This window comes from Phocoena phocoena, chromosome 1 (assembly GCF_963924675.1).
Source record: "Phocoena phocoena chromosome 1, mPhoPho1.1, whole genome shotgun sequence".
Classification (NCBI taxonomy): domain Eukaryota; kingdom Metazoa; phylum Chordata; class Mammalia; order Artiodactyla; family Phocoenidae; genus Phocoena; species Phocoena phocoena.
Window position 1 is genome coordinate 45,088,348 of NC_089219.1, and position 17,519 is coordinate 45,105,866.

Genomic DNA, 17,519 nt, shown 5'->3' on the forward strand with positions numbered 1-17,519 from the left:
TTGTATATCATTATATTTCATGCTTGAAATATTTTTATATCTCTCCTAAATATAGAATTAGTCTAGCTTATACACATATGTTGCAATATATACTTGCATCTTAGTCACTTGGAATGAAAACTGAAAAAGTAAACAGCATTTAATGTAGCATGTAGGTGATTTTTACAATACTTTTTACAGTATTAGAATATTCTAGGACCTCAAAAAATATATCGAAATACTTAATTATGCAAATATTAAGTCTATTCCATAAGATAACTTAGAGATGACTGTGTAAAGACACAAAATGCATAGTTCCGCTACCTTTATGATGAGGGGAGGATTGCTGTTTAAAACTTTCGGGAGGCATTCATCTGACTCTTCTGAAAATGGTGGTTGAACAGGGAACAGACGAGCCTATCAAATATAATCAAGTATAAAGACTATGGAATGATTATTTTCATGACTTAATTACATTCAGTAAATTAGCACTATTTGAAATTTATTATAAAGGAGACAATACAACCAAACTAACATCTTTAGTGTTCCTTGCAAAAACAGATTGCATTAAAATTACATATACCCAAATACACTACCTTCTAACATGTTACTTTCCCAATTTTACTAGATCTCTGACTTCCAATAATAGAAACAAATTTAAGAAAAAATTCTCTGAAGTCACTGGAGGGTACAAACCTACAGAGATGGTAAAATAAAACAGAAACACTCATTTTCTAAGACAAACATTTGGATGATGAAGACAATGCAATTCCTACTCATTTAAAATCATTTCTTCAATATAAATTTTTAAAAGTTCCTTCAAAGAACAAGTATTTGGGGCCTCCCTGGTGGCTCAGTGGTTGAGAGTCCGCCTGCCGATGCAGGGGACACGGGTTCGTGCCTCGGTCTGGGAAGACCCCACATGCCGCGGATCGGCTGGGCCTGTGAGCCATGGCCGCTGAGCCTGTGCTCCGCAACGGGAGAGGCCACAACAGTGAGAGGTCCACATACCGCAAAAAAAAAAAAAAAAAAAAAAAAAAGAACAAGTATTTTATTGCCTTCCTTATATTTAAATATTTTAATACTGATCAACAGTATCTATATCAATAGCATGTAAAATTAATTAAAAATTCAGGCCGATCTAGTATACGCTCAGTAGAGAAACAGAAACTTTAAGATGAGAATTACACTATAGATAAAACATAGTAAGTACCACTAACAGTTCATTCAGATTAGTTTTCAAACATTAAGAACACTAACACTGTTCCTCAGAAAAAAATACAAATAAATGATGGTTATGAAAGATATATGCCTTATGAAATCTCAGAAGAAAAACCAAAACCCAGCTTCTCAAAATGGCTTTGGGCACAACAACATGCTGATCAGTGCTCTACTAAAAATAAACCTCCGCACTCCAGAACAGAAAAGTACTGACAAAAAACTCAATACTAACCTCTGTGGCATAGATTTTGAAGAGGATCCACGAGATGTACCAAGTCATCAGGACAAAGACACCACAGAGCCAGACATGGTAAAGTAATGAGAGATTCAAGAGGCCACTCACAGTGTCAAGAGGCCTATGAAACTGCCTGTGAAAGCAGAATTACTATTTAATCCTGTAGGAAAAATACAATCTAAGCATTTAAGAGACATGAGGCCCTACACTGAGAAACAAACAAATCCTATTTCTAAATAATAATGGTGATAGATTCCTCTCCTTTTGTACCCTGTACAGTTCTTTCACTAATACCTTCTTATAAAGTACACAAGGGAGCCTTAAGGGAAGAGCAGACCTAAACTAGCTCTTAGTTTCTTGCATTCCAAATCTTCACTGTCACTTTCTATGACGGAAGAAGTCTCTCCTAGAGACTGGGTAAAATTTTATTATTGTTGTTTTGTAGCTTGATACTTAAAAACCATTCAGCATGACTAGCATCTCTCCTGGACCAGATTTCAGCTCTATCTGTATATGTATAAACAGTTTCATAGTAGTTAAGAACACAAAGTACTATCTAAAAATAACAAACTTTACTTTTAAAATAAGTTAAGAAACTCTGTTAGAATACTAAATAAAGGGAATGCAGGCAATTTTACCAAAACCTTGAATAGCTCAATTTGCAAAGTCATTATAATCCTATAATCATACTTAGCAATTGTGAAAACAGGACTAGAACCTCTGACTCTGCTATTTGTAAATGTTGTGATTTTGTTAGTCACTTGACCTAACCTACCCTCAGTTTCCTCATCCATATGGTGGCATAATCTCTTCATTCTACCTCTTAGGGCTTTTATGAGATTTAAAACAGTTTATGTTAGGAGTGCCCAGCGTAGTACTTGACATTCCTTGGGGTTGGGGTGGCGGTGGGGATGATAAAGTTTTTTTTCTGCTTTTAAATAAGCATCACTGAGGGCCTGGCATACATTAAGTCCAGAATATCAGGCACTGCCATACAAAAAAACATTTTTTAGGTGAAAGGAGGAAAAAAGTATTATATTAAATTTCTATCAATACCATTATTATTTTTCTCTTTCCATTTGACCAAGTATAAAACCTGGGCTAACATAATAAATGACCCACACGTTTGGTTTCATATATAGTGATTAAGCAGAAGACAAAACTAAATTTTACCTAGCAACTTTTAAAAGTTAGGAATTTTTTGAAATCTACACTGGAGAAACCATAATACCTCAAACATCCATTAATGTCGATATTCCCACTCCTCAAAAGTGATAGTAGTTAAGATCATACAAAAGTATCACAGTGGAATAAACAATAATTAAAAGAACAAATACTAATAGAGAAGTTTACATTTATTCGCTAAATAAAGATTAAAGCTTTGCCTATGTGCAAAGTGCATAGGGAATAACTAGAACAATAAACCCCGATGCTGTCACTCCATTGCTACTTATCACCTTCAACTGGTCACATGACCTGACTCAAATCTGGTTTCCTCACAGGTAAAATTAGAGTAAAACCATAGTATGGTGCTCATCTACCACAACATAGCAAAGAATGATTATTGAGGAGAAAAACAAAAGAGAGGTATGTCCATGCAACTCAAGATATCCACTTATATAAAAGCTGTATCTAACAAAAAAGGAATTATCATTGCTTATTTTTGGGGAAAGGAACTGGGTGACTAGAGACAGAGGCCAACAAATTCACCATATAGCCTTTTATATGCCATTGGAATTTTAAATTATGTGAACTATGTGTATTCAAAAATGAATGCAATTTTTTTTAAAATTTAAAGGCTAAATCTAAATAAAACATCTGGAAAGTAGCAAACATCTAAAAGGATGGAGAGAATTAAAAGCATTAAAATTAGACTTTTCAGGATCACTTACTCATCTAACTGAAGGTCCATAGCAGTGCTAATCCAAGCTTTGGGAATGTGGCCTGAAATGAAAAAACACCATGCTATAATCATAAAAAGTTAATGAAACAAATCTTAATCATGCTTTGGAACATGAGGTGGATGAGATGACCAAGTAGACACCAAGACCTCAGTCAAAATGCTAGACTTTGATTAGGAATGGGCAGAAAAAGAGTAATTTATAAATACAGGCAGTCCTTGCTTTGCACACGTCCAACATGTACATATTTCAGTTACTGTGGTTTAATAACACCAGCCTGCAACAACACAACTCAAATTTCAGTTACTGTAGCCTTAGCTGTGCATAACTGAATATAGCAATTCTAGCTTTTCAGTAGTACACAAATCAGTATATAGATAACAGATGGACATTCTTTCTTTCAAAGTCTGTTAGTGATTAGTCACTCACGTCTGTTATTCAGTTCTGGCACAGACAGCAAAGCATGTAGTTGTGTTGCCTCCTTATCTGCCATGATAAATCTCCATGACATTTTACCAAAATGAAAAACTGAAAGAGGAAACTGGCCAAAAAGACCAAAGTGCAACAAAGAAATGAAAAGTGGTAACACTGGAAATCTGAATGAAACATAACTGGAATTAAAGAAGAAATAGTTGACATGGATATGTTGACACAGCTGCTACGTCAGCCCAAATGTATTGATACAACAACAGGGAAACATCCAGGCTGACTGCAGTAGGTTAATAAAAAACAACAAAGGGTTAACATTAAAATGACAATTATAAAAGCTATGTAGAAAAATGGATTATATAAACTAAAAATTTTTTAAAGTAGACAACAGAATGGCCTATGCACAAATAGAACAATTTTGTAAAATTATTCCACAGAAAAAAGTAGGACCAGAAAATGTTACAGTCTGAAAACAGTATTTTAGAATGCTGGATTTTGTTTATATTAATATGTGTTGCTATTGAGATTAAGGTTTTCCATTCAACTTGTACTGTTCATTATATTAAATAAGCTGCATCTTTGTGCTTAAAATTCATGTTAATAAATTCTACAATGTCCCCTTAGCAACAGGGTATTTCTGTTGTATTAGTTAGCAAGTTACAAAAAGTTATAAAAAGGAATATGTTATTTATAGAGTAATGACTAAATGATATACAATATTTTCTTTTTTTTTAAAGGATATATCTTTTTATGTGGTAAAAAATACATTATAAAATTTACCATCTTGACCACTTTTAAGTGTATATACACTGTGTGGCACCTTGTCATACAACAGCTCTCCAGAACTTCTTCACCTTGCAAAACTGAAACTCCATGTCCATTGAACAACTCCCCCTTCTCCCCTCCCTCTAGCCCCTGGCAATCACTATTCTACTTTCTATTTCTAAGAGTCTGACTACTTTATTTATTGATATATTTTAAAATATTTATTTATTTTGGCTGCGCCAGGTCTTAGTTGTCGCACACAGGATCTTCGTTGCAGCACGAAGGCTCACAGTTGCAGCATGCAGACTCCTAGTTGTGGCATGCATGTGGGATCTAGTTCCCCAACTAGGATCGAACCTGGGCCCCCTGCATTGGGAGTCTGCAGTCTTACCCACTGGACCACCAGGGAAGTCCCTTGACTATTTTAGACACCTCGTATAAGTGGAATCATGTAGTATTTGTCATTTTGCGCCTGGCTTATTTCACTTAGTATAATGTCTTTAAGGTTCATCCATGTTGTAGCATGTGACAGGCTTTCCTTCTTTTTTAAGGTTGACTATTATTACATTGTATGTATATACCACATTTTCTGTAACAATATTCTCTCTTAACTAGTCTTTGAACATTTGAATCTAAATCTAAACACTTAATCGAAACAAGCAATCAGCTGGGCTAATCACATACCTACAATTGTAGGAAATATATAAATACAATCAAGAATGACTTTGATATTTTCTGAGCTGTGAGCTAATACATATACTGTATCAAAAAGCAGAAATTCTTACCAAGAAAATAATACACAATGCAGAAATTTCTAAGCAGGAACAGCGATTCCACACAGCTATGCTTAACTAGCAAAGGCAGAGACCTCCTGAAGCGCAAGAACTTGTATTGCTGTGGAAGAAAAGAAAACCAGAATCAAATGACATTCAAACAAAGGTTCTTTTTTATTCCAAAGCAAGCACATAACTATGACAGTCCACACAAAAACATAATCACTGCATAAAAAGACAAAGTTTATTCCAGAGGTAAAAAAATCATCCATTTCAGATGTTAAAGTATTTAATATTTACATTATACAACATCTCATTGATATGAGATCAGAAATGAGAAAATTAACAATATCAATCTATACTTATAGTAAGGACTACAGAGATGGAGTAAGTACAAAAAACATAATAATAATTACAACAATAGCAGCTAACATTCTTTGGATGCTTATCACATACCAGGTAGTGTTCCAAGCACTTTAAATGCATTAATCCATTTAAACCTCAAAACAACCCCACGAAGGAGGTTCTATTATTATCCCCATCTTACAGATGAGAAAACCAAGGCACAGAGAGGGTAAGCAACTTAACCAGTGTTACCAGCTAGCAAAAGAAAAATCTGCGATTTTAATGCAGGCAGGCTGGCTTCAGAGCCTGCAACCTTAAAGATAATGTATGCTGCCTTCACACTAAAATATTTCACATGCTGTTTGCAGAAAAATAGGAGGTAGTGAAGAAGACACGAGACTAAGAATTGGGAGACCCGAGTTCTAGTGCTTCCTCTTTCTGTATAACATTAAGTCAGCCTCGTCTCCTATCTAATTATCTGTGAGATAAGAAGGCTGAACCAGCTAAACAGCTCCTTAGTGGGTACCTTCCAATGCTAACTATCTAATAGAAAAGAATCAAATATGAAAAAATAGGAAATGTTTTTCCTGAAAAAATTACACTTCTCGTGAAACAAGGGTTGTCGGCCCTAAAAATGCCAATGGAAAAAATAATTTTTAAATCATTGGAAAGTATCTAAGGAAACCCAATGAACCAAAGATGGACTTCCCAAATTCTGGTCTTCTTCTGTGTTTATATTAAGGCTGATCCTTCTCTAAGGATTTCAGAAGCTAAAGAACAGCAAAGAATTACAGTCCTTAGGTAGAGGTTATGTCTTCATACCACGTCTGCAGATTCCCACAGCATCTTACAAAAAGCAGCCCAGGTGAAATGAATGCTTGATCACTAACCATACAGCTTGAAGTATCCTGATTTATTCAGATATTCTCAAACTCCAAGACATGGAATTGCACTATTCGATGCAGTTACTGGGTGCTACCACCATCTCACTTCAACCCCCTAATAAAAAGGGCACAGTCCCTAAACTATTCCTACTGCAGCTCTCACCTCCATCATCACTCTCAAGGGTGCAGAGAGGCTAAGGAAGCAGGCAGACATTTCAGTAGATTCGCAGAGAACAGCTAATAAACCCTCTTCTTGCTCCCAAGCTGAAGTGTTTTTCAATTCCCTGTTGGCTTCTTCTGTGATTTGGCTATGAGCTACCCTGTACCTATTCAAATATTTACTATGTGCCAGGCTCTATAAATCTTATCTCATTTAATACTTTCAAATAGTCTTGTTGGCGTATAACTTGCCAAGCCTGTCTTGGCATTAATCCATTTCTTTGTCCCCTACTCCATGCCAACATTCTGCTTTTCCCTATCAGTCTGTCATTAAGAATTTAATAAGGGCAATAGAACTGGTTTTTGTAGCATAGGCAAGTTTATAGAAAAAAACCCTAATGGACTAATGGTAAATGGTTAAAATTACTAGATTTTTAAAAACATCTAATTTTTCATACTGTTATATGAAAAAAGTAGTTACTGAATAATATGTACAATATAAAACTATTTATGAAAACCCCACCCCACAAACTATGTAGTATTATAGCTACTATATATATAAATGTACAGTAAAGGGTCTGGAAGAATACACAAGAATGAATCTAAGATTTTATCAAAAGCTATTATAAAAAATTTAGTAGTCAAATTTTACAAATGTAACAGTACATGGTAGAAACAATAATTTATCAGTACTGTCAATCCTGGACTCCCCTTGTTCACTCTTACACATCCGTGATGTTAAATAGGTGGTTACTTTCAACACAAGTCCGTGGAGGAGCAAGATGTTTGGGGGTAATCTCATTTTTCTCTAATTTTTTTTTCTTCATTTCCTATATTCTTAACTATGTTTGGATCAAAGCTGATTCACCATGGATATTTCTATACAGGATTTTGGGGGGTTTTCTCCTTTTGAAATTCTGAGGTGGCAAAGCTGACACTCTAATTTAATTCACCTTCACAAGATGTGAAGAATTTGTAAATAGGACTCTTTGTTTATACACTCACAGACTGCAGGGAGATAAGGGCCAGATCCAGATAAGGGCCAGATCCTGTGAGCACTGTCTCCTTGCAGTAGGTGTATTTTCATCAGATTGTTCTCAGGGATGCAACAGGCATGTGAAAATTTTAGTTAAACCAGGAGAATCCTAATCCGTCACACTCTCACACTTACACTCTTGTGGAACATCATTTATTTACATACCCCTCCCTCCCTACTGGACTGCGTCCTAGTGGGAAGGGGCTGGTTCTAACAGTTTTGCTCCAAAGCCCCGTCCTCAGCATGCCCTAGAGCAGGAATGAAGCGAATAATAGCACAGTCAAGAATACCAGCAACAGGCTGGGGAAAGCCTTGATGGCACCGGAAAAATCTCAACCGAACTTTCTCTCTCCTGCCAGAGGAAGAGTCAGCTCCTACCAAACTAGTAGAATTTTTAAAACCCGTCCCACTCAAACCAGTCAAAACTGTTTTATTTATGCACATCAAGCCTTGTTCTGAAAAGGATTTGAGACAGTAACTGACATATTCTATACTTAGTTGTACATTCTCAAGCTTATGAGCTTCTTAGGTTCCAAAAGACGCTGGCAGCTGCACAGAGGTACTTTGCATGAATGTCATCATCATCCTCCCCCAGCCCTGCTAGGTCACAGCAACTGCCACTACCTAGCAGGGAGGGGAAGAGTGGAGCAAAGAGGTATTCTGAGAGTGGCAGCAGGAAGGGCAACTGCAGCTCTCAAACAGACACTGAAGTCTCATGAAGACAAAGATCTACTCTCCAAATGGCATTTTGAGGATCTCAGTCCTAAGTTTTGCTGATCAAATCTTGAATTAATCAGGTGATGCCAGTTATATATACAAACACCAAGGCAATTTTAACTCTGCCAAATTCTGACATAAAGTAATGCTCAAATCATAGCTTACCTGTATGATGGGAAATGGAAGATAGTTCATGTTGTTAATAAAATACAGGAGGCTATAGCTATAGCCCATAAATGCTCCAGCCAGCAGAAAAAAAAGGTGATACTCATTTAAGCAGGTTTGTGCAGCAGGGCTATCTAAGCTGAAGAGGAAAAGTTAGGTTATTAATTCAACAGTCAGGGACACATATTACTATTTCAGGCTTATTATTTACTGAAGGCAAAGCTTTGACTTAATTACTTAAGAAATGCCCCAAATTCTAAAAAAAGGGGTTAAGTGTGGGCAAAAGATTAACAAAACCCTTTTCCCTGATGCATGAGAACTTGACCTTTAGTTAATGCTCTAGCTCTGCTCCTCCAGAAATCTGGTAAGGGTAAGAAAGTCCCCTGTGACAGTAAGCAATGGTGCTTATGAGTTGGTAAATTGCATCTGGACTGAAGAATTCTAAATAAAGGCTATAACCTGATAGAGATGCTGTAACTTTGGGCTTCTCTCTGTGTTGCTCTTAGAACTAGGCAATCCCTCAGGGGGACCCTTTTCACTAAAGAAAATTTATTGCATTAGGAAAAAAAACTTGCCTTATATAATGTAACTGGGGGACAAAAGGAAATCAAGTATTCAAGTATTCAGTAGCAATCATGAATACTGTCTTATCACTGGATAACAGAGAACTTAAGATTACTTTTTTGACTTTTAAAGTCAGAATATAAACTTGAAATTTACATCAATGCCATCTGGTCAAGAACTGTGTAAGTTTCAAAATTATAAAAGTACTCTACTGAAGAAGGTATTTTTAATTATTAAAAATTTTTTTCTTCATTCTTCTCATACTGTCCTTCCTTCAAACCCCAACCGAAACACCACCTCCTCCAAGAAGCCATGTGTGGATTCCTCCCTGCCTTCTGAAGCCCCAGATGTTTTATCTGCACATTTCACTTTCTTCCTACTAAATACTATTTCTCATACATTCCTATTTCTCTCCTATTATATCTATTTGCGTCCAGGTCTTAAATCCCCTACTGTTCTCAGCTCTCAAGGAGCTTACAGTCCATGTGTGAATCATTCTAACAAATCCAACAGCATTTAGCATAGTACCTTGTACAAAATAAATGGTTTAATAAAATTGTTGAATTCAACAAACATAAAACATCAAAAACATTCGATTGTACATAAAAAAGCACTTTTTACTGAAGTCCAGAAAGTAAAGAACGTCCATAAACTATTAATGTATATAGGTCACTTTGGGCTTAGTAACTAAACAAGCACCCTTAGAAAAAATATATGTAATATTACCTCTCAGTAACAGTGCAGGGAACCACAAGAAAACTGTATTGACCCTTGGTTATCACCGCAGCACACCAAGCCATCATCATTCCCATTGCAGCATGAATAAAGGAGTGCATGAGCTGCTGAGGATGAATGATCTTCCCTATCAGTGCCAGTCTCGAGCAAGGAATGGAAGGCACAACTGCAAACAAAACACGTGACTGTGGCTTTATAATCTGCAGCATATGAAATTAGAGGACTTAAACTATTCCCTCTCATCTTTGCACAAATACGCCAAAGGGCAGGAAGAAACCCAGAGTCACTGTAAAGTATAGTACAGAAAAATACCAAGTTAAAAATTCTTAGTTAAAATAATTTGAAAAAAGACTCAATACAAACAGATGCACAAAGAAATAGAAAAACCAAAGGATCTAGAGAGGTGAAACCTAAGTACAGTATGATTAACATTTTTCAATTCTTTTTAATTAAGATTTCCTGATAGCTCAAATAGTGCCTACCCTGGCACTCCCCTCACTGCCATAAAGGAATAAACAATAATAATTTTAAGATAGTGCTTGCCCTCCAGCAAGTTATCCTTATTTCAGCATTTTAAATTGTCAATATATAGTCCATCTGTGAAAAATAAACCACAAACCAGGTAAATAATGATAACACTGAATACTAAAATAAATGCTTGCATGGGAATTTCTAATACCGCTCTGACAATCCTAAAAGGTTTTCAGAAGTGAGCTGGGGGAAGCAAGTGTGGGTGGGAGGTGAGGGGTGCTGACTTTTGAAATCAGTTGGCACAGGGTTCCCTGGCCTATCTTTGTACACATTCTCCTTTTGATACATACCAAGTAAAGAGATTGTGGGGAAGTACAAAATTAAGTATAAAGGGAGAGGGCTTAGGTGCTTTACAGTTTGGGGAAGAGGCTGCTATCACCTTCCCCTCCCCACCAGAAATGCCCACAAGGCCTACTGACTGTGTAACTGACTTACATTCTGACTCATACTCTGAACATACCAAACCTTCTCATGTCATTAAGCCTTTTTATATGATACACCTTTTCCCTAAAACATCATTTTTCTTCCGTGTCTACTTAATACAGCTCATTCTTTAAGGTTTGGTTCAAGCATCACCTCCTCCAGGAAGCTCCCCATGCTGGGTAAATGATGCTTCTATATACGTCCATACTATCCATGTATTACTGTCTTTCTCAGCATTAACTGTGATCCTCTGGGGAAAACTGGGACCATACATCTCTTATCCCCACACAATGCATGGCATAAAGTAATACATAAGGAATGAGCCAAAGCGACTAGTCAGGCTTTAAGAATGACTAGACGGGGACTTCCCTGGTGATTCAGTGGTTAAGACTCCTCGCTTCCAATGCAGGGGGCACAGGTTCAATCTCCGGTCGGGGAACTAAGATCCTGCATGCCGCATGGTGAGGCCAAAAAAAAAAAAAAAGAATGACTAGCTGGAGAGCCCTTGTCTGGCATCTAAATCTAGATTACCTAGGTACATGGGACAGTGTGAAAGAACACATGCTGTAAACCAAGGGGTTCTGTAGATGGCGTGAATAGCAAAAGGGATCCATCAGCCAGTAGTGAGGGATTAGAAAAGCAAAGGAAAAGGGTGTACTATAAAATCCAGAGAGCAATGTGAAATTTTATACCATATCTAACAAGGAAGTACTAAAGAGCTAAAAAGAAGAATGATGTTATAGTGAAAAAAAGAAGTATCAGAAGAAGCTTCTCAAAAAAAAAATGTCATGAAGAACCTAGGGGTAAGACAGGAATAAAGACACAGACCTACTAGAGAATGGACTTGAGGATATGGGGAGGGGGAAGGGTGAGCTGTGACAAAGCGAGAGAGTGGCATGGACATATATACACTACCAAACGTAAAGATAGCTAGTGGGAAGCAGCCGCATAGCACAGGGAGATCAGCTCGGTGCTTTGTGACAACCTAGAGGGGTGGGATAGGGAGGGTGGGAGGGAGGGAGATGCAAGAGGGAAGAGATATGGGAACATGTGTATATGTATAACTGATTCACTTTGTTATAAAGCAGAAACTAACACACCATTGTAAACCAATTATACTCCAATAAAGATGTTAAAAAAAAAAAAAAAGAAAAAGCTTCTCATTTTACCTCAAGACAGATTTAAGGAATCTGAAACGGCAGGAAGAGCAAGGAGAGAAATTGAGAAAAAGTAAAAAGCTCTGAAATCTAACAGGTGATTCTCCCAAGGCAAAACATATGATATTTTAAATTTTGTTGGAAAACCACAGAATTATAGACTTCACTATTTGAAAAGGACCTTAGAAATCATCTGGTCTTGATCTCTTACTCTATAAAGGAGTTATTTTTATAATATATCTGCTGAATTATAACTTTAACACCAGCTGTGAATTATTAAAAGGTCTAAATTTTTGTATGTCATAAAGTACACATTAAAAAAAAGTACCATTTTAACCTTTTTTTTTTTTTTTTTGCTGTGCTGCGGGGCACGTGGGATCTCAGTTCCTCGACCAGGAATTGAACCCACGCCCCCTGCATTGGAAGCTCGGCCACCAGGGAAGTCCCTTAACCATTTTTAAGTGTATAGTTTCCTGGCATAAGTACACTCACATTGTTGTGCAACAATCACCACCATCCATCTCCAGACTTTTCCATCCTCCCCTGTACCCATTAACTCTATGCCCATTAAACAATTGCCCATTCCCTTCTCCCTCCAGCCCCTGGCAAGCACCATTCTACTTTGTGTCTCTATCAATTTGACTACTCTAGATACCTCATATATATAATTGGAATCATCCAATATTTGTCCTAAGAGTTCTAATTATTTTTTTTAAAACAGAGAATGTATTGGTCAAATAAATTTTATGGTAAGACATTGAAAGCATATATAATAATTCTGTATACATTTTTTAAACTTTGACATAAAATACAGCCTCTGATGTGCACATCCACATACAAAATGCATTGAGTCTGCCCTTAGTAGAACAAATTCAGATACTTTAAAGATGGTTAATATTTGAAAACTCACCTGTATAGAACTCCACATTGAAAATACTTATTATTACTATTACCACTGACAGCAGCAGAAGATAAAAGATTATATAGGAACTATACAGATCACTGAAAGAATCTAAAACACAAGAGAGATGAATTAGTAAGTTCATTCAGTTATATAGTCATGTTTAGTATACTGCAATAGAAAAGGGGCTTGAACCACAACTATAATTTTAAAAGTTATCTTTTATTTAAAAATTTACTCATACACTGCTGATGGGTCCTATAGGACATCAACTCAAGAACTACATACAGCACGAGCTATTTGGACCAAGTTCCAGATCCTTAAAAATTATACTAGAATTTCTTTTAGATGACCCAGATGTTAACATCAGACAAAATAATACCATATGCAAACATTTTATCACGTGAAACAGAGAAGTACTGCATTTAGTAATATACCAACAAAGTTTCTTTTTAAAATGTAAATAATATTTTTCAGATCTCTTCTTAATTAATGCAATTGGTCCCTACAGCTAGAAAAAAGTAACATTTCTAGAAATAGCATAATCCATAAATCATCCAAATGAGCCGAATTAAAACAATATCATGATGTCCCTATGAAATACCAATACATTCACATTTTAGAGTAGTTCAACATTCCATTTAAAAAATGTGGTCAAGCTTAAAATACGTATATATTATGCCTAAAAACATGAACAAGAGATATAAAAGGATATATGTTTGTTGAATAGACTAAGACTTAATAATGAAACCAATTATTTTTAAAATTTTAATTCAGTGACCAAAATTATGGAAAAATATTTATTCAGTATCCACAATTAAACTCCTCAAGCATTACACTGAGCTAAAAGAGTGAAAGAACTGATTCATGTGACTGGAAATAAGGAAGGAAGGACTACAGTTTCTCTGTAAAGACTTTGTGAAGCAAAAGTTGAAGAATACAATTAATATTTGATGAGAAAAATGGCATAAATCAAATCCAATCTGAAGAGAAAGTGATACTAGGATACCCTTGGGCCATGAAATGGCAGAAAGTGTTTATCTCAAGTGCCAATACTGAACAATTGGTAACGGCTCTAGATTACAATATTGAAATATTCTGAGGTTGCAACTAGACAGCCCAGCTCATGAGTGATGCAGACACAGCAAGGTGGTTACAGAAATACTTGCCATTCTTGTGCTGGCTTATGGCTTAATTTCATTTGACCTGTGAGACTCACCCAAGAAGTGATTGATATGTTTCAACAAAAAACTTAAAATGACTTTAATTCTTTAGCAGCAATATCTCTCCAAAGGTCACAAGGTAAGCTTTTAACTTTGAAAATTGGCATTTCTTCAGAAAAATTAAATTAACAACATACTTCCCACTTTTCAAAGCAAAAGAAATTTATTGTTACTGTTTCTGAGAGGGAGGGAAAAAAAGAATTTCAAGAGTATTTGTGCTTCTAGGCCTTAGGCAAGACTTTAAAGACTTCAAAACCTACTCTGGGAACATTTCTCTCTTTTTATTCTTTTAATTCTAGTGTGGCAGAGTGGAAAAACATAGGTTTGAAGTCAGAGACCAATATTCAAATCCTAGTTCAGTTATTCACTAGCTGTGTCTCTGCACAGACTTATAACCTGAGTCTCAGTTCCCTCATTTAAGTAGGGATGCTATGTCATTATTATACAAGGTTGTAGGAAGGATAAGAAGTATTATACATAAGGTACTTAGCCTGGTGCCTGGCACACAGTAGGCAGCAATAATTGGTAGCTATTATTAACATAAAATAGTTTAGTTTAATGAACTTAATAATTTTATCTACAAGGATATGGAGAAACATTAGCCTGCTCCAATCTTTTCCTCCTCATCAATCTTTCAGTTTAACTCTATTTTCCTTAGTCTTTCCTCTTTTTCTCTCTTCTCATCTTTTTTATCAACCACAATATAGAAATTTTTAAAAATATATTTCATGTATCAGATTCCAGGGTATCATTCTTTTTTTAAATTTTATTTATTTATTTATTTTTGGCTGCACTGGGTCTTCACTGCTGCCCACGAGCTTTCTCTAGTTGCAGCGCGCAGGGGCTACTCTTTCGTAGCGGTGTGCAGGCTTCTCACTGCGGTGGCTTCTCTTCATTGCAGACCACAGGCTCTAGGCACATGGCTCAGTAGTTGTGGCACATGGGTAGTTGCCCCGTGGCATGTGGGATCTTCCTGCACCAGGGATCGAACCTGTGTTCCCTGCACTGGCAGGCGGATTCTTAACCACTGCACCACCAGGGAAGTCCCAAAGTATTCTTAACTTTAGACAGACTTTTTAAAAAGGTATGTCATATTTTCTACCTACAATTTTTAAATATATAAAAGGAATAGTTCACTTCCTTAAAAAGACAACCTCAATAAAGCTGCCAAATAGAAGAGACAAATAAAATTAGGTTCTTATTTATGTGGTCTTCTAACGATCTTTCTGTTCATGTGTTAATACTACACAGTCTCTGATGCATCTACTAATCTTATTATATAGTGAAAAGGCCTATGTTAGAAAGGGAATGCCTTAAGAATACCTCAAAGTGAATGTTTTGTCATTGTCAATACAGCAATTAAAATAAACTATTTAAAACATAATGCGATTTTTATGTTGAGAAGTGGGTCCTGTAAATTTGTTTTCCCCAAACTGAGTATCACTTACCAGACAGCCACTGTATAGGATGAAATAAATCAATGCTGCTGAAGATGACAAATACTGTGGTACAGATGGGCAGAAGCAGCACTGACCAGACAATACTTGTAACTATCCTCCAGCCCAAAACCTATAATTAAACAAACAAAAATCCCTCAATCATGAAGTCAGTTAAACTATTTCAGTTATTTCAGTTATGCAAATCCTATCTTTTCATACAGGATGTTGATCTCTAATATTTACACCCAGATCACAGTCCATGCAGCTACAGATAAACTCTAATGGTTACTACTATTAGTAACACTACACATCACTCCAGAAACTTGTAATAACAGTGAACTGATGCTTGTTTTAGTCCAGAGTCAGATGTCACATTAAATATCACACTTTGAGGGGTGAGGGAGGTTTCAATTAGTTTACAACTGTACTTTACAGCAACTTATACTTGTCTCTCTAGGTTTGATATGTCAATATCTGAAAGTGTATTCATTTTCCAGGAACCAACAGTATATTGTAATTGTGTTTATTAGACATGAGCTCCTTACTGGGCAACTACTGCATTGTATTCATGTCTGACTCACCAGTGCCTACCACATGCGGCACAAGATTTACTGCCTGAATACAAGAAGAGATACTGAGGCATCTTAAGCACACAAGTGACGATCAGATTTATATTTTGGAAGGTAAAACACCCCTGTGTCTGTAAGGTGGCTATAATGAAGATGGATCAGAGGGGACAAGACACAGACAGGAGACAAACAGGAGGCAGTCCAGCCCAATTGCCCAAGCCAAAGATTATAGTCAGTGTCTGAAGGAAGGCAGTGGCAGAGAGCAAGTTAAAAAAAAACAAAACTGCAGCCACGTTTCTGACATACAATCTACAGAACATCGATGACTGATAATACAGGTGGTAAAGAACACGTAAGACTCAGTAACTTGGGATACAAAGTAGATGGCCGTGCCGCTGGGGTAGAAGCGCTGTCCTAAAAGGGATCTTACTCCTATATCTCTGTGCCCTCCACAGAAGGGAGGCAGAACTGTTGATTGGACTTCAACAAGGAAGTACCTCCTCTTCTCGGGCCCACAGTGCACACATTCCTCTAATTTGACAAGATACCTGCCCTGCTCACCTAGTCCCCAAGACCAGCCTCTGCTAAGGTCATACCACATTCTTTCCGATTCCGGATATTCCTTCCTGCTTCTTATCCCAAGTAATCAACAACTTATTAATTGTGCACCTAGCAGAGTTGCATACAATTCTTCCCCATTCTCTGCCAACTCCCATGCAGGACATCCTTCCCACCATGACCAGCTTCCACTCAGGACCCCTCTCTTACGCCGTAACAAGTTTGCACTCAGGACGCCCCGCACACACACAACTTGTAACCAACTTTCCCTAGCACGCCCGTCCCCTCTGTAACCAGCGTGCACTCAGGACGCCCCCCACAACCCTGAAATAAGTCGCTCGGGTCACCCCCTCCCCACGCGCTCCCCACACTACACTCGAGCCAGCCCCGCCCCCGTCCAGCGCGCACGCGCGACCAGCGCCCGCACGCCCAGCCCGACCCCCGCAGCTGCCGAGCGCCTGCCACAGCGCGCGCAGCACTCACGCGCCACAGGATGTCCCGCGGTCCGCCGGCGCAAGGCTGACTCGCAGCAGTGGCCATGGTGATGGCGGCCCCTACTCTGAAAGGTACAGGATACAGTGAGCCCACCCGCCACCGCAGTTCAAAGGGAGGAAGGCCCCCCGAGGGCCCCATTGGGGCTGTCTCAGGCGCTGCCTGGGCGAAGCCTGGCCCAGGCCCCAACCCATCCCTTCGAGGTTCCGTCTGGACGGGCCCAACGGGCCAGAACCGCCCCGCAGACACGTCCCCCAAAGAGGGCTGGGACTCCAGAGCCCGCTCTCTGGAGTCCAAAACGTCTCTCCGAAGCAGGGT

At 37.7% G+C, this 17,519-nt stretch overlaps 1 protein-coding gene across 2 annotated transcripts in view; it reads right to left on the reverse strand.

Moving 5' to 3' along the window:
- NDC1 (NDC1 transmembrane nucleoporin) overlaps positions 1-17,249 on the reverse strand; it is a 43,858-nt gene extending 26,609 nt beyond the window's left edge. The window contains exons 1-9 of one of the 2 annotated variants that reach the window (XM_065881669.1): positions 17,193-17,249; positions 15,592-15,712; positions 12,935-13,031; positions 9,900-9,959; positions 8,610-8,748; positions 5,316-5,424; positions 3,328-3,379; positions 1,433-1,568; positions 304-396 (exon numbers count right to left, since the gene is read on the reverse strand). In XM_065881669.1, coding sequence (XP_065737741.1) covers positions 304-396; positions 1,433-1,568; positions 3,328-3,379; positions 5,316-5,424; positions 8,610-8,748; positions 9,900-9,959; positions 12,935-13,031; positions 15,592-15,712; positions 17,193-17,249 — 864 coding nt within the window. Of the gene's footprint in view, positions 1-303; positions 397-1,432; positions 1,569-3,327; positions 3,380-5,315; positions 5,425-8,609; positions 8,749-9,899; positions 10,075-12,929; positions 13,032-15,591; positions 15,713-17,192 lie in introns of both variants that reach the window. The other variant, XM_065881660.1, reaches the window with a different exon arrangement.
- Positions 17,250-17,519: the final 270 nt, after the last annotated feature.